The sequence below is a fragment of the Triturus cristatus genome, chromosome 9 (assembly GCF_964204655.1).
Source record: "Triturus cristatus chromosome 9, aTriCri1.1, whole genome shotgun sequence".
NCBI classification, from domain to species: Eukaryota; Metazoa; Chordata; class Amphibia; order Caudata; family Salamandridae; genus Triturus; species Triturus cristatus.
Genome location: NC_140592.1, coordinates 466,759,809 through 466,783,145, shown reverse-complemented (window position 1 = coordinate 466,783,145; position 23,337 = coordinate 466,759,809). Strand labels below are relative to the sequence as shown.

General features: G+C 41.9%; 1 protein-coding gene across 2 annotated transcripts in view; it reads right to left on the bottom strand.

Moving 5' to 3' along the window:
- Window positions 1–203: 203 nt before the first annotated feature.
- Window positions 204–23,337, bottom strand: part of YIF1B (Yip1 interacting factor homolog B, membrane trafficking protein) — a 44,101-nt gene continuing 20,967 nt past the window's right edge. For both annotated transcript variants that reach the window (XM_085625404.1, XM_085625403.1), the window contains exons 2-8: window positions 18,697–18,905; window positions 17,123–17,227; window positions 15,608–15,686; window positions 9,130–9,187; window positions 5,512–5,667; window positions 4,896–4,989; window positions 204–712 (exon numbers count right to left, since the gene is read on the bottom strand). In XM_085625404.1, coding sequence (XP_085481530.1) covers window positions 557–712; window positions 4,896–4,989; window positions 5,512–5,667; window positions 9,130–9,187; window positions 15,608–15,686; window positions 17,123–17,227; window positions 18,697–18,905 — 857 coding nt within the window. In that variant the 3' untranslated portion in view covers window positions 204–556. The remainder of the gene's footprint in view (window positions 713–4,895; window positions 4,990–5,511; window positions 5,668–9,129; window positions 9,188–15,607; window positions 15,687–17,122; window positions 17,228–18,696; window positions 18,906–23,337) is intronic.

Genomic DNA, 23,337 nt, shown 5'->3' with positions numbered 1-23,337 from the left:
TATATATGTAATCTTGTTCTGCATCTCTGATAAGAGAAAATCAAGACTCTGGTAATACCGGTGTCAAATGGCTCGAATGCACATGTGTAAATCGCTACATAACACAAGTCTGTAAAATGTTGAATTGCCCAAAGCAAGAGAACTGCATAGGGCCATAATTGGGCACAGGTTTTTAAAAACAAAAGTAATACTGTCAGTAGGTATTTATTCAAAAATTAATTTTATTTCTTTGTTTTATAAAAAACGTTTCACAGCGTGTCTGCTGCCAGAACAAAACGGAAACAACAATAATCTGAAAGCAGTTGAGGTACATTCCTTTCCCAAAAAGATGAAGTTCATTCTGATGTTCATAATCTGGAAAAGTGGGATTCCCAAATTAGCTAAATGGGAATTTTTTCAAGTCTGACGAAATATCGATATTTGCGAAAACAAAAACAATAAAAGCAAACTACAGCCTCCCAGCTCTGTGGCCGCAGTGCAATCAAACTGCTGTTTCTTTCTGGTTATTCCAAGTTCCTGGCTTAAAAAGCATGTGTGACCTACGCAAGGGTCACCATCACCTCACCAAGTGAAATGTTAGCCAAAACATGAATATGGGTTGTGCAGCAGCAATGGCCATTGTGAGATACATCCGGAGTTGGTTCCTGGTACCACGCACTACCACGCCTTCTGCTGCACCTTCTGACAGTATTTTCAGACGTAAGGTCCTAATCTGTAAAAGGACAGCAAGAAAGCAAAATTAAATACAACAGGACACATTTCTTGAGATAAACCTTCCTCTATATTTAACAGTGAATTGCAATAAATTATAAATCATATCAAAGTTCCACATTTTACAATGTGAAGGCAATAACTAGAAAAGCACATTCTAAACCATAGCACAACTTTTGTGCTCAGTTGACGTCTATATCCGACTAGACTGTGGTCTTACATTTGGCCACATTCATACAATAAGCAGTTTACATTACACCACTGTTTGAGATCTAGGCTACCAATCAAACTGCTTTGAAAATCCTACAAAATCATGCAACTAAAATGTGACTATATCACAACAGGCAAAAGAAAATGAAGCTATGCCTATACTGGAGAGGAACCACACATTGTTAGTTCATACTAGCCAACATATGAACCTAAAGATGAAATAATGCAGATCTGTTGAGCACATTCACAGTGGATATGGTATGGAAACCAGAAATTTGCAACACAATATTCCTGTTCCAATGTAAATCTTTGTGGAAAAAACTGACACACAACATATAAAAGCACAAGAGTTGAAACTGAAACACAAGTATTCCATCAAAGACAACAACATTTCTATTGAGGAAGAGAACCTAGGAGAAAATCTCTGGGTCAAGCAATGAAACATATGGAAATGGCATAGTGTTAAATTGGTTACTTTTTCTAATATAACACAAAAAACTATGTGATCCAAATGACCACCCAACAAGCGCACTCAAAAGAGCAAAAAACCAGACAAGCATTTATAAGAATATATTACGAAACAGTAGAAAAGCAAATTAATTAGTTGGAAAAATTGTCAAAAAGCCTAGTTATATTATCTCAAGGATATGCTATTATGAATAGATGGAAAGGTTTAGCGCATCTGAAATTGATAACGTGATCAGACATTAAATGCTCGGATCCATTGAAACTTCTTCACCATGATGTGTGTATGTCTGTCTGTCTGTGTGTGTGTGTGTCTCTCTCTCTCTCTCTCTCCCTCCCCCCTTTACAGTTCCATTAGCATGACTTCATTTGTAGATAATTCATCATTGCAAATAATCAGATGACTAATATGACTTCAATTAAAAAGCAAAGTGTTGCTCAACTCAATTTTCTCTATTCTTGAGAATAGATGGAGTCTTTCTGACTTGCACTGTGCCAAACCTGGATCTTAGAGCTACTACAGCCAAATTGGAGGTATAATTTCATTCACTCTCAGACAAGAAACATCCTCACTCAAGTTAAGAATATAGTGCTCATTTAGGACCACCACTGCACCATTTGATAGCGTTGTATTATCTCTATCTAAACCTTCCTGTTGACAAGGCACACAAGAAGCAAAGCAGGCAGACACTTCTACATAAGACACTCCTGAAGATGTATTATCTGCTTGGTCATAGAATACTTGTTTAGGTTACTCTTCATTTAGAAGGTATTACTTTACTTGAGATACTTAATCTTTCTTAGATGGATGACCAGAGCAACTTCCTAGTTGCCTTAAAGAAATTAAAGATGATTCAACTGTTGACGTCATGAATCTAGCATTTATAAATCTAGTATTAAGTCCAGATGTAAATGAACAAGCTCTCAGCCTGACTCTACCTTCTATAAATGCATGACTGAATGAACATGAACTGTGTTATGTTGAAACCACTTGTCTTTAAGAAATTACTTTAGCAAGGGGCACAGGAGAGCTGAACGGTCTTTTTGTGAAGGATGTTTAAGCCTGTTTTGATTATAACATTATTTCCCCATGCAAGTCTTTGATTTCCAACTTGTACTGGGAGATTTGTATACCAATTTATTTTCATAACTATACCAATACTAAGGCATATGCTTAATGTCAGGAGGGTTTTGAAATATTGTTTTTTAAGTGGGACTTCCTGACATACTCAGCAATTGTACAAATTATAGTGGTCAAGAAACAGACTGTGCCGCCTCTATTACTAAACGTCACAAAGTAGTTGAATACAGCTCTGAATTTTATGATCTGTGCTATAAGCTAATTCATTCAGATTTGGGCACATGCCCAACACAGTTGCACAAGTGATACATTTGGTTCTTAGAAGGCAGGCAGAATTGTGAGCATTACGCCACACTTTCTGAGATCAGTAGGTTCTGGACTAAAGAAACAGAGCAGAAGCCCAGTTTAGGCAGGAGATTTAGTAGAACCCTCTGTCCAGAGAGTCGTTTGCATACCTTCTTTGTCTCGGTTGGTATATAATCTATGTAAAAGCATGGATCCTTGGACAGTGCATCATCTTGGCTAGAAAACAAGGTTAAGAACCCATTAATTTAGTAGCAATTGTTTGGGCCCATTTAACTCGCTGCCTAACCAGAGCTGGAAGTAGGTCTGGGGCACATTCTTCTAGGATTTTTACCCCCCCCCCCCCCCCCCATCTCAAAATGTTTTTTTCAATTAGAAATAAGTATATTTGCTTTCGGCTCATTATGGCAAAATTCATGAGGCTCTGTCAAGTTACGGCCAAAAATGTACGGTCTCAAAAGTGGCATTTCCTACTTTAATTCCCATAGGAATTGCTCCTCCTTACAGAAACAACAACTGAACAGAATTACGCAAACTTGGGTGTTCAAGTAGAACTCAGGTCAACAAAGTGCTTAGCTTAGTGTAGTGTAGTGTAAATCCGTTCTGAAATTTGCGTTTAAAAAGTTTACTTGGTCTCGGCATGAAGAGATTACATTTTAGACATGTCTTAACCACTAATTCATAGAGGAATTAGCATTGGTTTTTTTCTGCGGTCATCCAGTGCAAATTCAACTGCTGATTTAGGGTTCACAGATTCACACATCTGCTGGCTTTTAGGTTGCCATGACGCAACACTTTGCACTTCTGTTCTTTTTTTATTCATTTTTCCCGAAATAGTGCTAAGAGCACAGGTTAAGCCTACCCTGACCCAGCGGCCCATGAGGGAGGGCTCTTAACGGATCTCCCAAGCAGTAAAAATTATTACTTTCTTATTTGTTTTTATTTTTTTTAATAATCCATGCTGAATTTGTGAATCTTGATTTTTATTTTTCCTTCAAGTTGTTTGGTGTACTACAGCTGCAGTTGGAGAACCACTGCTACGCTTAGCAAAATAACAATGGATTAAACCCAGATCTGTGACTGGGGGGTGAATGTTTTGCCAATGTGCAACATTCCGTCCATCATCTTGTGTATTTGGCTGTTTGCCCTATGTGGGAAGGGTATGCCCAGACGTGGGTCCCGTGCTCACTACGCCACTGGAGTCAAGCTATCCTGGCTGAAGAGGGGTGAAACCCCGAAACGGGTCCTAGGATGCTTGATTCCGGTCTAGGGAAGACACGGCTTGGCAGTTCGGGCTGGACTATTCCCATGAGGCACAGGGTCAAGACTGATTTGCATATGGCCTTGTCTGAACTGGGGTGGCGTGGTGAGCAAAATAACGATGGATTAAACCCAGATCTGTGACTGGGGGTGAATGTTTTACCAATGTGCAACATTCCGTCCACCATCTTGTGTGTGTTGCACTGGCTCTGAGCAGTGGGGGACGGGTGCTTGCAGTGGGTTAGGATGTGAAAGTGAGTTGGGTACAGTTCCGGCGGCCAACCCCCATTGAGCACGGGCAAAGGCCATGTGCAGAGGTGATTTGCCACCTGCGACTACAGCAGCAAATGTGGCGCAGACTGATAGGCCCTGCATCGATAACCAGCTGCATCCTAACCTGCGGGCTGGCTGCTTACGGCAGGCTGGGCACAAGGCCTGGCCGTGCGCAGCAGGGACTGGCCACAGGGGCTGGTCGTACGCCATGTCCTACACTATTCCTACCCAATTAACACCACAGCTGATAACGACCGTAGGCCCCTTGTTCTCCCCATTGTGGTTTTAGTATTTTTTATTAGTTACAGACTAATGTCAAACACCATCACAGATTAGCTCATCAATTTCATTTACAATTCTGCCAATCATAAGGTCAAAGGTAATGGTATTTTCTTTGTGTGCAAACATATTTTATAAAATCATAGGGAGTATTGCACCTGTAAAGCAGTAGATTAAAAATTGTGGTAACATAAAAAAAATACCCATCAAGTGGAGACTTCAACCCCCTGCCCAAAACAACACTTAAAAACGGTTAATAAATCACGTCAGCGTATAGGAATATGCACTTAAGAGCTCAGATACTCAATCTTACCATAAAAACAACATTGGCGATGCAGCACCAACTCAGCATGAGGTAGTATCCAGTCCGTCCAAACAGCAACCCCGATAAAACCCCCACAATCATCCTGCCAAGAAAGAGGTTTTTTTTGCACATGATGGTTAAATACAAGATGCACTGAAAAGCCAGTCAGTCAATGCAATATATTTTAGTATTAGATTGGTCTACAACTTTCTTTTCCTTTATTTTTGTGGCTGTAGCACTCACTTGGAGCCGCTATTGTAAGGGGAGGAGTGGTGTCCCATGACCACAGAATACCACTGCCTATTTGTGGGCTCACTATTGCTTGCCAATTTCATTCTCTACGAATGTTGGTGGGCAGCCCTTTTAATCTAAATCATCTCAGTTTCTAGTATACCAACTGCGATCACTCTACAATCCAAACTCCACCATGCAGCAAAGTGGTAATCCCGGGGCATGATGTGAACTTCTAAATCCCAACAGTGTGCAACCATCGATTGTCAACTACACCACATGGGAAAACGACTCTGAATAAAAGGACTTGTGGACCATAGAAACCCTCAAATGTGGATTGGCTTCTACAAGGGCACATGCTTATTAATAATCTTGTGAAAGAACTTACACTTACCCAACATACTTGTACCCAGAGAAAGCAAAAAGGTCCACCACGGTCAGGTCTGTGTTCACAGTCACCAAATACAGTGCAAGTAAAATAGCCAACACCTCCATGATGAGCCAGGCAAACGCTGAACTGGCTTGCACACCGAGAATCTCAGGCGAAAACCTAAACATTCAGGAGAAACAGAACATTGAAATTACAAGATGACACCGGGAAGTGACAAGGTTAGTCCTTGTGTAGTTAACACAAGGTAAACAAGATGAAAGCAGAGCTAATGCACCTTGCCCAAGATCTCAAAAAGCACCTATATACCCAAGTTAATCCACAGCATGGGTGCTTTCCGTAACATTTGGTAACAGCAGCAGGAACCTTTAAAGCGGTTACTTGCCTACATAGACGGTTAACGCAAGAGATGCTGTTGGCGCGGACTATATTGCGACATAGATGGGAGGAGGAGGACGTGGGAATAGAGATCCCGGACAAAGCCTGGGCCGATATTGTGGAAAGGGCATGGAAAAGCACCAGGAACGCTCGCTTCCAGTTGGTGCACTTTTACATTTTGCATAGGGTCTACCTTACTCCAGTGAAACTTAACAAATAATTTGACATAGGCTCAGATACTTGCACGCGCTGCCGCAGGGGGGGGGGGGGGGGGAGCCGATTTTTGCCACATGTTCTGGGGGTGCCCACACTTGGACGCTTATTGGCCTGAAGTGGTGGCATTCCTTAACGCAATCACTGATCGGGACTTGTAATTTACACTGGTTTCCTCACACGGCCAAAAATAAAATCACTAGCAAGTTCATAGACATGGGTCTCCTGCTAGCTAAACGGGAGATCTATATGCATTGGAAAGCGCAGAGGGGCCCCAATATAGGTCGCTGGAAGAAAGAGTTTATTAAATGAGCAGACTGTGAGAACATAACTCGGATGCAGATGGCAAAGAGGGCAGGGAGCGAGACGGCACTAGATGTGGCAAAGTCATGGGAACCTTGGTACTGCTCCTCAAACTCCCTGACAGCGATAGAGATGAATAACCTGGGACACCTGCCCCTGTAGTAGGAGACTAGATAGATTTAACATTAGTCGGACCGACTACGAGAATTCTAATACACTGATGCAACATAACTCACCAACTGCTGCCCATAACCGTCTGCTTTGATAAAGCTGGTATATTGAGAAGACACACCTAACATACACACACTGCAACATGTACAGATAATTGGCAGTGGCATGCCTGGGGGGGGGTAGTTCTGGGAAGTTAGATTAGAGTTAAATGTTGACAATGTCAGGAGCGAATGTCGAGAACATGATATACCACAGGGGATTAATTTCCATGGCCTTAGTTTATGCTTGAACTGGAGAGTAAGAAGAAGAGACGTTACCAAGCATAGAGTGCTTTAAATAGTTGCATCTTACACATTGGTTCCATTACTCTCTCTGATTATGTGCACCTTACTATGGAAGTTTACATGCTGTGTTTGACTAGAATTGTAAACTTCAATAAAATTGGTTTAAAAAATACAATGTGTCCTTTCCTTAACCATTAACGACGAGCCACTGAACTGCCCATTTACATGCTGCAGTAAGGCATGGCCTGATCCACAGCACATGGCTTCAATATATTCTAGGACTATGGACCAAATACAAACTCCATGCCAATCCCCCTATCACCTTAACAATACGGAGACTCATTTCATGTAGAGGCAGTGGCTTGCATTTCAAATAATTTCCAAGCCCAACTCTCTCACACACAGTGAGAGCAACATGAATATAGTACAATCACTAACTCTAGAAATTGCATCCTAAAATATACTATTGGAATAGGACCAAGGCCAATTTTGATAATCTCGGTCTAGTGTGGTATAATGGATGAAAAACAATGACCTGGAATGCAGCCAGAATGATCTGAGTGGCTGAGATTACGTCAAACATTCCTTCCATAACATGGTTGGGTTTTCCCCAAACAAGGTGTCACATGTTGAGTAATTAATGGCATTCGGAGAGCTTTATTCAAAGCGCTTCAAGTAACCTCTTTCAGGGAAATAGGATCTACGTGCCTTGAAGAAATTTCTAATGTGTAGAATGGAACGTGTGGATGTTTCTTGAACGTGATCCATGAAAAACACAATTGAAGCCTTGTTTTGTATAAGGTGGACCCCCTATGCTTGTGAGTCACAAGATTTATGGCCTGCAACATACTGATACAGTTATGTACAGTGAATTATGCAATTGTAATCCCAGCAAATCACAAAACTGGTGCAAACTTAACCTGAAGGTCTCAGAGCCTCTAAAAGTCACATGTGCATTAAAATACTTTGTAAATAATGTTCACACTAAAATACACATAATGTATACTACCTCAACACATTTTCAGTTCAACAATCAATTATCAAATAGTTAGATAATGTTTCAAAAGCTACAGAGAATTGGTAGGAGACACAGCTAAGAGGTAGTTTTAAAATAATTCGTCTTTTCGGTTGGCAAAAAAGTGCTCTCAAACTGAGGGTGTATGATCAGATCCGCTAGCCCTACATTTTAGTCTGCCTGCAGATCGGATAATGGTTTTTAGGAGTGTAAGGATATGCTTAGGAAATCAAGCCACTCAGGTGTTTCTGAAGCGCACCTTTCACCAGCCTAACTTATCTACCTCTTATTTAATCCTCCCTGGACATCAATGGCAACCTAGGGGATACATTTGGTAGACTGAGTACAGATTGTGCGCAAGTGAATGTGCTGAGGAAAGCAGAGTAATGGAACCCCCAACCAGAGTTAGCTGCAAATAATTTTCATTCTGCCTGTTCAGTTAACTTTTGTCTCCAAGAGATATCAAGAATACCTCAGACTATATTTGATTAAAAATGCTCAAACAGCTCTGCCAATGCACTGAAGACTGCTATAAAATTTAAATATGCTCAACAGTGATGACCTTTGTGTATCATTAAGTGTCACCAACAAGCACTTACAGAGAGATGCCCAGATGACCAAATAGCCCTCTCAGCTATTTCATAAACAGATTGATCTGAAAAGGCCTTACCAGACCCTGTATGGCACAGTAACCAGATTTCACAGGTTCTGTTCCATTTTCACCTGCAGTGAGTTAGAGATCAGAATAAATGGAGTAGAAAAATACCAGTTGATCGGCAGCCACTGAGACCTCTTGAGGGGATAAGCCAGGCAAACTAAACAGTAGGATCTCAAAAGTAAATGTTACCTTTCAAAAGATACATAGCATTATTATTTTTATGGTAAGGAATGAAGAGAGAAGTGTTACATAGCCTAACTTTTTATGTTTCAGACTTGGGATGGTCCTTTTGTTTGGTGCTGAAGGCATCCAGACCTTGAACACTCCAGTTCACTTATTTACATGCCAGAAACTAGTAAGGACCATGGTGTATTCCGTCCAACTTCTTCCATAAAACATTTATTCAATCAGTGATAATTAGGAACAGAAATGCATCATGTCCTGGCTGTATTCATCCAGAATATTACTGCATCCACTCTAATAAAGCATCACATTTGTGCCATAAACAATTTCAGTATATACACTGTATACAAAAATAAATTGACTTTCCTTCTTCGTGAGACAATGATGTGGGCACACTTTGGAGACCCCATGAATCTCACCTGTTCTGTGTCCCAAGTGCAAGACCAGCCACGAGAATATATGTAATAAAAGCCATAGCTGAAAGGAAACCAAAAACAAAAAAACACAAAGATCTACGTCAAAAACCACAAGACCTGAATCAAAATGGGTAACAAGTGGTGGAGAATCAACTTGCTCATTCTTTATTATTGCAAAGCATTTAAAATTATTTACATGTTGCAAATGAACCCTTCAGCCAGTCAGTATATACATATTTTTTTTTTTTTTACAGGCGAGTGCAGTATCTCAAAGTTTAATTGTATGATGCAAGGTACACAAGTGGGTAATACAGTGGAATACAATCAAATACTTGTGATAATATACAGTTATTACAGCCAGGTCCGGTGACTCAGTGGACTAAGCCATGTCTGGTGGCCTAGTGGACTAATGCATCCACTACACGGGGCTATGTTTGACCTCATGGTCACAGGTTCAATTCCCGGCGAGTCCACTCAGCCTTTAATTTTTTCTGAGGTCTATAAAGTGTGTACCATTGAGTTCGGTAACAATAAACATCTGTTATTCAGTGCCAAATTACCCCTTTGGGGGTAAACGTGTGCTTTACGAATACACAGGTTATGTTATTTAAATGGTCAAAACATGAACTCAGCTCAGAGACATGTGATACTTTTGATATGATTAGCTCAGCAAGGCAGTCAGAAATGCGTAAGTGTGTTCAGAAAGGAGTGGTTTTCTACAAACTAGCAGCCTCATTTCTAAAAGGTAGTCAAACTAAAATATTTTCAAACTAGAATTTAACAATATGTCGCAGCTTTTTTGCTGTGTGGGTAATAAACTGTATCTAAGCCAGACTTCTTGGAGTGGCTCGTGAGCTACTACTGGTAGCTCTCCTGCTACCTGTAGTATCCCAGCCTTATAAATTAGAAGCATTGGATAGGTTAAATCAGGGGTCTTCTAACTGTGGGGCGCGACCCCCTGGGGGGGCGTGGAGTGATACAAAGGGGGTCGCGCATTCCCAGTCACACTTCTGCCCAGGCCCATGGAACTACAAGGGCTTCAGCACCCCTCCTCCCGTCGTGTGTCTCAGCCCGGGCTGCTGCAGCTGTGGGTTCGGCTGGGCAGTGTCTGGAGTCTTATCTCTGACAAACCCGAGTTTTTGACAGGTCGTTAAAGACCATTTGCATATTTTCATGCCTTTGTAAACTGCTTACCAAGGCTTAGTTTTTTTTCTGGTTCCAGTACCCCCTGGACCCCCACTCTGCCTATTCCTTACATTTAAACAGTTCTAGGAAACTCAGCTGTGAATAATACTCCAGTTCAACAACAAATGAAATTAGCCAAGAACAAAAAATCATTTAACGCCCTAGCGCTCAGAAGTGACAGAAGGGTGGAATAGTGCTGTACAAATAAGTGAATAAATGTTCATACAGACTTCAAGTTTCATGAGCAAATCACGGAGGGATTGCACAAACTTTCCTTTATCTGAGGTCATTAAAGAGAGGGCCATTTTAGCAGGGATCGTGTGCAGTAACACTTATTTTACATGGTGTTTATTGATAATGCTTGTCTGAAAACAGCACATAAGCAAGTTGTCCCTTAATGAAACAATTTATCTGTGTATTTGTAAAGCACCAATAGCCCACCTTTCATCTAATTCTCAGGGCTTCATATAAAGGTTTTTTTCTGTACACAAAGTGTTTTCCACTTTGGCCAATTTCTATTATAAGAATAATGTATCTTATAAAAACATTATATACAAGTCCCATTGCATCTCGGCACTCAACTCGTGAGAATTTGGTCCTGTGGATGTGCTGAAGTTGTACAAATTTTAAAGCACTGAGTATGTAGGCTTAGGGAACCGTTTGTTAACCTGCGGCATAGGCAGAGCCAAGAATCCAGGCTTTTTGCCCACTCCTGCTCTGGGACCAAAACTTGTTGTGCTGCCTGGACCAGAGCTGGAGTTTGATGAATATGCAGATTTAGATGTAGATTCTTGGTGGAGCGAAGTAAAGGAGGATGCAAGTTCCGTAACTACGCGGCCTGCACCAAAACAGTGAGACAGACAATTCATGCCTTCCTGAATTAGGGAACAATAAGCAGAGTGGCACAGGCCGAGCGGAGCATACCGGTCCGACCCGTATGCTCCGTGAGGAGAGATGAGAGGATGAGAGAGGACGCCAAAGGAGTGAGAGAATTCGATTGAAGAGGTCAGGTATGAGGAAAAATGTGAAGTGCCGAAGGGAAGTGCGGACACGCTAGAAGTGAGTGTGAGCAAAAGATGAGGGCTACTGTTAAACCGTGAGAGAAGATAGCTGAGAGATGATCTGTGACCTAAAAAGATAATTTGATGCGACATGGATGAGGGACAGCAGTGATCGGGGAAGAGAGGGAGTACTGGGGTGGGTGCTGAGCAGTGATTAATTTGTAATAAAACATGTGCCAGGGCCCTCACCAGTAGGTCACTGTAACCTTAACCACCCACCCATTGCCTGGCCTGCGCGGCCAATGACAATACCTATGCAACTTGTACAAGTGTGACTATTCAGACAATTTCAAGCCCCCAAAGCTATAAGAATGGCATGGGTGTCAGGAGTTTATCGTTTTTAATGTGTATTGAATTAATAAACAGCTGTTCTGCTCATCTCTAAATTACACAGACAGAGCCACCATGTGGAAGTCTGTCATAGTGCCAGTGCGCACAGTTAGGTGCCAGTGCGGAGCACCGGAAACCACCTGCTCAAATTAGGCACTGGTGCGGAGGTAACAGGGGAGAGGGACGTTGGTTCAAAAAGGTGTGGAAGAACAAAGGGGAGATGTGAAAGATGAATGGGGGACTGGAGAGTTGTAAGATACAAATAGACACAAATTTGAATGGAGAGACTTGAGGTGAATGAGAAGTGCTGACGGGCACGAGAGGTGATGGGGCCAGAGAGGCGCTGAGAAAAATGCGGGAGTCTGTTAGAGATGAGGACAGTGAAAATACAGAATGGCAAGGGGTGATTAAAGGTAAAGTGAGAGGTTGCATGGGGAGAGTTCATAAGTTGTAAAAAGGGGTGAAAGAAAATGGCCTGCAAAGTGAGAGAGGGATCCAGGGTTGGGAGACGAGAGAAGAGAGGGATGGAAGGGAGGGGGTGAGAGGAAACCAGCATGGGTAAACTGCTTAACTCTGCACAAGACCGCCAGGATTTTAAGGGACCCCTGCTGCTCATGGCCAGGGCCAGGTGAGCTTCTAATGTGGCAGCACGTACTCCTGCGGAGTGGAAGGCCCTTCACAAATGTTGACTAGACATCTTTCTGATGTTAATTGCTGTGTTTTGGTTATAAACTGGTACTGATGTGGTGAAATCTTTTCTCAGTGTTACTGTGTGTAAAAAAATTCAAAATAATGAAGCAATGCTATCCCAAAATACGCGGAGTAACATATTATTTACATTTTCTTCCCACACAATTTAGTCAAACCTGTCGCGTAATTTGGTCCTCATCTGCCTCATAATTCCAGTAGCCCTGCCTACAGGTTTAGACATTTTTGTCAGGAGGGGGTCCTCACACCTGAAAATGTTGACAGGGGGGTCTCGGCATCCAAAAGTTTGAAGACCTCTGGGTTAAATGTATATATGTATTCAAAAATAGAAAAGTGTGTATTTGCAAGGAACATCTGCATATTTTCAAAACTCATAAGCGGATGTTTTGAGAAAAAAAGTTGCCTTTCTCAAAACATATTTAAAGCTGATATTTGAATGATTAATCAAGCCGCTTTGTGAGGAGGTAATATTATGGTGCCAGGGGCACTGCAGCAATGGCGGTTATGCATTACCCCATGCAGAGGCATTCAACATTGGCAAACCATTTTTTGCATTACTAGTGGCAACGGAGCCTGGTGCATCGAGGTGGTCATGGCAGATAATCTTGCACTGGGTGGCATCTAATGTCATCATGTCCGATTTTGTCACTATAACAGCTTTTATCAAAGTAAGTTGGGTGATTTTCACTGAACATAATTAGCTCTTTCAACAGTAGAGGTTGCAGAGCCCCGTTCTGAGCAATCTAACAGTGGCAGAGTGTGCCTCCACCATCTCAGATGGCCGATGCGCATAAATAAATTACAAAAAATAAACTGGTTTCTTAAACGTTCTGCCTAAAGGGAGGAATGCTTCTGATAGTGGCGCCAAAAGGTATACCAAGGGCACTAACATTTTCACATTAAAATAATTAGGGTTTACGGATTTATGTTTTTGTTTTACATTTCCATTTGAATGTATCCTGATTTATCTTATTGGCATTTCTTGATATTTATTCAGTGTTTTGAGAATTAATGGAGTGTTAAAATGGTATATTTCCATATTCAACTTTATTATGGGGCCACTGTCCACTCACCTCTTTATCATGGACAGAAAATTAATTTCTCAGGAATTGCTGGGTGTTCCCACCAGCTCTCCATTAACACTCTTCAGGATGGATCTAGGGATTAGCCCTATAGCAGATGTAGCCTCTTCTAGACCTCTCCTATATTGGCGACGCCTCTGGAGTACTCCCGAACTAGCCGAATATAAAGAGGAGTTGAAGGATGTTATGAGACTACAAGGTGTGGGGAAACTCCCTTGGTTAGCCCATATTAGGAACACTTGCCAGGCTCTGGGGAGGGTAAACATGTGGACGTTTGCTGGAGAAATGTGTCCTATGATCCCCAGAAAGGCACTCCAAGACCCATAGAGAATTCAAACTGGCCCAACTATGGCGGGGGACCAAGCTTGGATGCCTAACTTCTAGGTTCTTGGAAGTAAAACAGCAATATAGGCTAGAACCGGCGCTAGATTATATTTAACCACTTCTAGCAAAGAAGCTTTTTCTCCAATTTAGACATGGGGTGCTCCCGCTTCGAACATTTACTAATAAGTGGCAGGGCGCCCATATTCAAGATTGCCCAGGGTGTGACCAAGCTGAGGAAACTGAAATGCACGTACTCTTCTTCTGCCCCGCCTATGGAAAGTCAAGGTCCCACTGGCTGCTACAATTGTGTAGGAATATGGGGTCTAGACATTGTACTGGAGGTGTTTGGGCTTTTTAAGTAGGATATCGATATACCTATTGTGTTCTCCATCTCACGGTTCTTATACACCATGTGGTGCATTCGTAGAGCTATTCTAAAGAAAGACCCTACAGGAAATTCTCAGATTTACAGCAGTTATTAGTCACGCTATGTTATGTATCTCTTAAAACAATGTGGCATTTATACATTGTATTACAGGTTTATCCCTACTTATTGCCAAGGTGTTTTACAATTTTCATAATTTTAGTTGTTTTAATTTGGCATCCCTATTATTCTCTTTCTAGTAATTATTAGATAAGAACAAAGTTTTAGTACCAAATAGTCTTTTGCTACAGCAAGTGTTACTGCCCCCCCACTTTGCACCTAGTGTATAAATCATGTATTCTTCGCACATTGCACAATTTCCTGCTACAAAATACTGAGCAGGCCTGGAGGAGATAACTCAAGAATGCAGTCAAAATTTGCACATTTATAGTGTTCTTAACAACAACAAAAAAGAGAAACAAAGTATATATTTTTTAAGATGACGTGTTGTATTTTGCTAAAATGTATAGTGTTATTTTATGTGCATTGCCTGCATGGTCGAAATAAAGATTTTTGGACCGAAATATTCAACTGATAAACATGCATTCAAATTATGATGCCGGTCGCATTTTAGCACATTAAGAAAGCAAATATAACAATACACCACAACCACAGATATTAGCATGTTATACATATATATACTGAAAAATTCCCATTTTCAATTAAATCACATCATGTTTTTCAACTCTCCATTCTATCTATCTGCTCTGTGGTTTTTCCACTTTGAAAAAGAAATACGCACATTTTTTTCTGTCTGTTTATATCTGTAAAAAAACAAACGGAAATCTGGGAGCCTTAATAATAATAATATTGTGTTTTCTACATGGTTCTAGATATCGCAGTCATTTTTTAAAACAGTAAATAGGATATTACTATTACCCAGATTAAGGTATTTAATATACTTACCTTAGAAGAATGGAAGGCCGAGTTGTCCCTACTTTAAAATTGTGGCCTTAACATCAATGCCTTTGTGTGGTGGACGGCGTTGAACCCATGGAGTTTTATAAATAACTATCCATGCAAATGTCTAAAGCAACCAAAATATTTGCTATCTATTCAGCGGCTGTAGTCAGAACATAAAAAAAAATCTGAACAAGATGGGCCAATTATATAGATGCTTTATTTGTAAAGAACAAAATCTCGCTTTGTGGCTTAAAAAAAAAAAACACATGTAAAGTTTGCTGCATGGCTCTGTCCAGCGTGTGGCTCAGCTATCCCCCCCTCACACTTGAAAATGCTCATTTGAATCTGACTGTGATGTATTCTTTATATGTTGTTCAATAACAAAAATCATTAATAATAAAACAAAGAACACTTCAGAGTATGTTCATGTGAGCAGAATAGTTGCATGTCAGAGGGAAAAGTACCTGGAATATAGAGGTCGGGGGCGTTTATATCAAACCGAGGGGCTACTGGCGTGTCCTGTTGGTATTGCACTTCCCAGTCCTGTCAAAATAAGATAAAGGTATTTCAACAACAGACCCTGTAGCACATACATGAGAGCCAATAACAACCAGAGACACTGCTTTTCAGCAGAAGTGAAGACTAACCACAACTTATATCACATGAAAACAGGAAGAAGCCATATCGGAGACCATCCTGATTCGGAGACTACCTTTCCCCTCATTGACATGCAGAGATTGTGGCCCATGCAGACACATATGCAGCTAGTCAAACGCACAGAGCACTTTCGTCACAAGAAATCACTGGACCAAGTTTCTCTTGGCATGTGATCGAGAAGTATGAATTTTATTTTGTACTGTCAAAACCTGCCAAGATGAAGGGGACTGCACACCTGATGATTCCCAACGTACATGCCCTCACCGTGGGAAGGATGGATCAGTCTTGGAGATTGAGCGCTGAGGTTTTATTAGGTTTCCAATAATTTAGTGTGCTTTAAACATTACAAATGTGGGTCTCAGCTGAAGGCCACTCTTAAATAGTAGGAATGTACACTGTGACCTTGGCAAGTAATGCCTTGCAAAACAGCCAAACAGTGCCCTGTTGATTTGTGGTAGAAAGGCATCTGGCTTTAGTTAGGGCCACTACAAGCAGGCAGTTTTGCAGCTGCAGAGGTTTCTGCATAGTTATAGATTTACCACATAATCCACCCTCTGCAGCAGAATATGCAGATAGAAAAAACATTTTTTTTAAAACATTACTGAACAAAAGTGCGACACGGAGTGCTATGCAGGGGCAGACCCCTTACGAAGGTTAACTGATGATATTACAGTTGCCGATTCATGTGCTCAGGTGTTAAACTGATACTACTAAGTTGAAGCCTTTGCCCACACAGTATTAATGGGTTAAAATGACAAACTAAAGAAGCAATACTGCCAAAGAATGGACTACTTTATGCCACATTATTTGATTTCCAGTTGCCACATAACTCACGTCAACCCTATGATGAAATTTGGTCTGGCACACCGAGTAATTCCAGTGACCCTGGCTAGAGGGCAAAGCCTTACTATGGAAAGAGACAGGAAGGAATGCAGTTTACTTTATGATAATACCTAGGCAGAAAAGTTGAAGCTCAGGAGGAAAGATTTGTTACATCAACCAAGAATGGTAAAGCACCGATCACAGATAGGTCACCTAACAAGTCATTGTGGCCTTCGGATTTCATGCATGTGGTAGAGTGTAGCTCCTATGGTTCATGCACTCAGACCAAATGGTAATTAGTCAGAGTTCCAGACATTGGAGACAACACCTGCAGGTCGATCACTTTGTACATTCCCACACCATTCCTCAGGCACACTGTAATAGGCTGGGGAAGATCATTACGGAACAGTAAGTCCAATAGGTTTCAGGAGTCTTATCCCCAGTTCCGTGCAGGTAAATGCCAAGTGGATTTGTAAGACAACGACATAGTAGAACTTTACCTGATGCATGTAGGGAAACACAAGAAGTCCCAGCTTCTTCCCCACGTAGACCGTATCCACAGCAAAGTAGTACTTCAGCTTGCTCACTGGGATAAACCGATCGATCTGGAGCACGAAAGAGAGAGTGAAAGAGTGAGTAAGTGAGAAGCCAAGCAGAGACATAAGGGAACATTTTCAGATCTACAGATATGGCTACAGGCCGCCACCCAGCATTCTTTTGGTAAACATATCTACAATGTGGACATCCAGTTTGTGGAGGAGATGAGGACTCGTAAAAAGGGAAAGGCAATATTCCACCTAGAATTGAAAGCATAACATAACACAACCGGCGGGAGACGCCTCTGGACTTCCTTTGGCAAGTATCTACGTAAGCCAAACCATCATGATTAGTACACATTGACATAGTGCTTTGAGTTGACAAGAGCACCCTCACTAAGATCATGTACATCTCAGATCTGCTCCTATCAGGCCCGCCTGGCTTGCAGTCATCCGCAGATACTCCTTGCCCGGTTACAGTTATTTTTTCTCTATCCATTGTTTCCGCTCGCTGCGGCCTTTCCTTTTGCTTTCATATTTTGACATGGTGCATTCTGCTGGGGACGTTATATTCATTGTTCTCAGCGGTGCTCACATCTTGCATCTTAAAATGCTAGTATTGATGTAGCTCAGTATGGAGTCTCTATAACGCCGATTTGTATTTGCTCTTTTCTGTCTGAGGTTTTTTTCCCCCCATTAACTTTAACACTGCAAAGGACGAACCGTGTGTTTATTATGCTTAAAATTTCAACAAAATTGGTTGAAATGAGAAAAAATATTTAAAAAAAGAAAAAAAAGAATTAAAAGCATAAAGGAAGGCCAACTTTTGAGCACACGGTTTTTGATCTGCGATATACTGCATAATGAGTGGAGATGCCCAAACATCTGCCCAACGTTTTTGAATAAACTATAAAGAAACCACTTTGCACAAAGCAGGGAAGTAGTCATCTCAAAAAGCTGCTTACACTCTGGGGTTGCACTGAGAGCAATTTCACCGCAAACATATACCAATCTTGGCGGTGGAGAAAACTGGGCATGGGGACATGGGTGTACTTTAGCACGTCTCAAATCATCATTGCTGAAGACACAACGAGCAGTACTCTATAACACTAGTATGAGGACTTCATCACTCATTTTGAATAAAAATCGATAACACACCGATTGATATTCAAAACACCATTAGCATGAATATGGGGTTAGTTAATTCCCATTTTGGTTTTGGCATAGTCATCACATCTTTTGAGACGCAGGGTTTGATCGGATGCTACCAATGTAGCATTTCCTTGGGTGGGAGGTTAAACCAAGAGGCAGAATCCACTTTCCAAAACAGCAAAACTCAAACATCTATGCAGAAGGCATGCACTGCAATTTAGAGTTGAATTTTACCGAAAGAGATAGAAGCTCACAGCTCTTCTAACTTTTCATTGCTGACCGGCACCCACAAGAAGGTCCTTTCGAAGAAAGGGCCTTTAATTCAAAAGGCCAAACAAAAATAGTAAATTAAAAAATGCATTTAAGGACAATAAAGTTTAACTTACGTTTTGGTCCATCATTTCTTTGCCCTGGACGGCAAGGCTGCTGCCATATGCCAAGGCAAGATTAGACATGGGATCTGAGAAGAAGGTCTGTCCAGGATGGATGGGCCCAGTTGTGCCACCCTGACTTACAAAACCGGAACTTGTGTCATCAAACAGCTGATGTGGATCCGCTGTGGGTGGCGCCATGCTCCGGGCTCTGCGTTTTGCAGCTGTAAAGGAAATGAAGAAAAAAAAACATTAAAGAAAAAGTGGGCTTCGAGAATTCGACAGCTTTAGAGAAAAATGAGAAAAGCACAGTTTAGAAAATTTGACTTGTCAACTTGGAGTCCAGAAGCTTCTCGGAGAGAGCACAAAAGTCCCTTAGTCAAGTAGAATCATACAATTAAAGATTATGAAGCATCCAATCTCACGTAATTCTATCGCAAGGCATTTTACTTTTTTAGTCAATTATTTTAATGTTTTTGCAGACTCGTCAGGAAATAACCTAGCTTCAAAGTGCCTCTCGAAAATAAAAAAACAATAAACATAACATACAAATTCACGCATATCAATACAAATGATAAGAAAATCAAAACCAAAAATATATTATTGCAAATCCCGCTTATTCTTCACCAAAACCGGATGTTGATTTCAAAGTATAGCTGTGTAAGCCTTTCAAAATAATGTGGAACTCTCATACTGATCTGTGTAAACAAACCATCCCACACTCCTCTGTTTGGAAATAGGGTCGCACTTCTTTGACAATCCATACATTGTACTCCGTTTTCGACTACTTGTAACTTAGCAGCAGAAAACGGAGGAAAATTCAAAATGTAGAATGCCATGATACAGTCGAGAAACTGTGGGTGTGGAGGTGAGGGCAGGAGCGGAAGCGGAAATATGGACATGAATTATGGGTAAACCATAAGTACCATCCGCTACCCCAGCTAGCCCTTTGCTACCTCCAACTTGGTTCTTGCAGCAGCTGGCTCAGAGGCTGCAAATGCCCGCCAGGAACCAAAAGTAATTATAGCTCTCAATTACTTCTACTTTCACTATGTCTCAAAGCTTGCTCCACCTCAATGCCTTTCGAAGCAGGTACAAGGATGTTGTTAAGGGGCTATAGGTGAGACGAGGGGCAGGAGGGTAGTAACTAACCCTACACGATGACGACCCCCCCCCCCCGCCTCTGTTATTGAAAGAATAGGGAGTAGATGGAGGAGTGCGGGAGGGAAAGAAACAGAGTACAGATCGTGCCTGCAAGGGACAAATGTTGACAAAAACAGAAAGATTGACTAATTATAACAACATAGAACGGTAAATACCAGGTGAATGCAAAAACATGTAATACAGCTAGCACTGACAAATACCCATTTGAAAAAACAATTTCGGCCCCCGCCCAAAAAAATGGCAGCATGGAAAAAGCAATAAACGGCAAAGGAGATTGGGTGAGCCGCACAGAAAGCAGCAATGGAGGGAGGGTGGGTGGGTGGGTGGGTGGTTGGGGAAAGAGCAACAAAGCTGACGGTTGGCAGAGGGAGAAGAAGCAATAGAGGGTGGGTGGGGTAAACAATAAGGGGAACGAAGCGTGGGTGGGAACTAAGTAACAATGGCAACGAACAGAGGATGGGTATAACAAATTTTAAAAAATCAACAAAAAAAACAGTGGCACGGCTAGGCAACAGTTCACTAAGCAGCAACATAGAGAGGGAGGGGTGCCAACAGATTACTAAGTGCCAAAGGAAGCAGTGTGGACAGGCATTAGGCAACAACAGCAATGGAAGGAGGAGAGGGTGGTCAGACACTAAACAACAGCAGCAATGTAGGAAGAGTAGTCAGGGAAAAGCAACAATGCCAATGGAGGGAGGGCGGGAGGATCTGAAAGCAAATGTGTCAGCAGATGCAGGTTGGGCCGGGAAAAAGCAACAGTGGCAACTGAGAGATGGCGGGAAGGGAAAAAGCAACAGCAGCAACAGAGAGATGGTGGGCAGGGAAACAGCGGCAACTTCAACGGTGGGCAAGGAAAAAGGAGCTATGGAGGAGGAGGGTGGGCAGGGAAAAAGCATCAGCGGAGGGAGGGTGGGCAGGGAAAAAGCATCAGCAGAGGGAGGGTGGGCAGGGAAAAAGCATCAGCAGAGGGAGGGTGGGCAGGGAAAAAGCATCAGCAGAGGGAGGGTGGGCAGGGAAAAAGCATCAGCGGAGGGAGGGTGGGCAGGGAAAAAGCATCAGGGGAGGGAGGGGGTGCAGGGAAAAAGCATCAGAGGAGAGAGGGTGGCAGCGACAAAGCATCAGGGGAGGGAGGGTGTCAGTGGAAGAGCATCAGGGGAGGGAGGGGGGTGCAGGGAAAAAGCATCAGCGGAGGGAGGGTGGGCAGGGAAAAAGCATTTACAGGGAAAAAGCAATAGCATCAAAGGAGATATGGTGACTGAACAGGTTCTAGTATCAGGGTGTTGAGGTACAGCACACCGGTGAGAGGGATGAAAGTGGAGCTTGGGATAGAAATATAAGGGTGGGGAGAGTGCAGAGGATGAACCAGCAAGGAGGGAAGTGAGACAACAATGTGGACAGCATGCCAAGAGAGGAAGCAACTTGGGAGCACTGGAGGTTGGAAGAGAATTACACAAAGGAGACAACTGGGAAAAAAAAAAACATGCACTCTCATGAAGTGTTTCGTGAAAATATAAAAATAAATAGTTCCTGAAAAGCAGACACTGGTGGAAGCATAAAAATAGCCAATCAGAGAGATGGTAAAAAGGCTATGCTCCATGGAAGGGCAAATGCGAGTGACAAAACACAAAATAAATGGGAAGCAGTCGGCAAAATGTATTCCTAGGTAAGTTTTCAGCATCTCCCCAATAGGTCTGTGCTACCAGAAAATTGTGCTGTTAGGCTTTGACCTAATGCGTGGGCCTACATTTCATTTGAAACAGTCTCACTTTAAGAGATTAAAGTGATGTTAAGTCCAATGTATCTGAAAGGTGCAAAGTCTGAAGCTAACAACTTTAGATCTGTGAGTTGAAAATGCTCTGGAAAGGATTACAGATTCTATTATCACAGAAGAAACTGTTAAAGTTCATCTAAGACTAGGTTTTAGAAATGAAACCTTGACGGTGGTGCACTATTATTATTACGTTCTCAGCAGCACCAGACTTATTTATCCACCCTTGGCTTTGTTGTGCTTGCAGTATATACCATCCACAGTCATCCATTTATACAGGTTGCTTAGAAAACAGGATGGCAACGAAAACACAGCATCCCTATTGGTACCAGAAGGTGCAGAGGTAGATACAAAATGACCACATTCTTCTCATGTCCATGATTGCTTCTGGCTTGCTCTTCTAACTATATGATACAAGACAGATGGGCAGCCTTTAAAAGGGCTGTGTCACTCGGAGGAGACTCAAGAGGCAACACCAAGCATGGGCAGGAGATTCTGGGTAAGTCACCAGTACTGCACCTTAATCTTGCAATTGATCGCAAAATGTAGCTATGCAATTCAGGGCTTGGCTGGTCATTTTGGTGCAACACTATTGCATTGGACCCGCTTTGTTGCAAGAAGGTTGATCTAGTTAAAGATGCAATCAGTACTATAGGGGTCTCTATGTCAAAGCTCTGTTGGCATCTGTGAGCCTGTAAGCCTTCAAAACAAACAAAAAAAGTGAGCATCCGCTCTCACAAGCAGCTGAAGAAGTGAACTTAGAAAAGGACAGGCCTAAGATTACAAAGGCACTTTGGCTAGCGGGTGTCCTGTAGCTTGGATTAATCTGTTGAATAGACTGCCACATCCTGTTAGACCATAGCCCATGCATGCAGACCGAACTGGGTTTTATAGGAAGAAGAGGTGAAAGGGGGTGTCTAGGAAGGGTATTCGGTAATGGAAATAGGGATGCCTTAACCTCCGAGGAATCAAGTCGCACTTACTACCCCCTCACTATTCTTTTATCCAGCTCACAAAGAACAAACAATAGAAGTACATGCATGAAGCATCAGTTTGGGATAGGGTATCCTAAGCCACAGGCAGTCCAAAGCATTGCAATGGAAACACAAGAAGAAGGCGACCGTGCAAGCAGCAATTAGGGCAGTCTCTGCCACTTATTAAAGCCTTCCAGGTGGATGCCATCAGCCTGGCCTACCACTTGGGAAATCACTCCCAAACTACAACCGATCAATAAGAAACGCCTACTCTAAATTGACACATAAAAAAGATAACTAGTTATTTAATACATTTAATCACAGAGACTATGCAAATGAGCTCCCAATGTGTTGCAAAAGCTCAGGGAGGATTGTGAATAATGCTGCAGCTTCTTAGTGGTGGGTGGCATGAAGTGGGCGCCCAGAACTTTCCATGTTGGGTCGAGCTGTAACATTCATAGTTAAACATGAAGGGTTACTCTAATCCACTTTGGATCATTGTCAAGGGAAGGCACTGCAAGATACAGTCAGTCAGTCAGTCAAAATTACCTTATTCGGTTCATAGCAAAAACCATAAAAGTACAATGAACATAAAACAATACAAACGTTGTGCAAACATTAAAAATAATGTTACATACATATTAAAAAAATAATTTAGTATCACAATTCAGAAGTTAATTACACTATGTCCACGTGATTTTTTTCCTTAACCTCATTGAGATACAATCATTATTTAAAGGGACATTGACT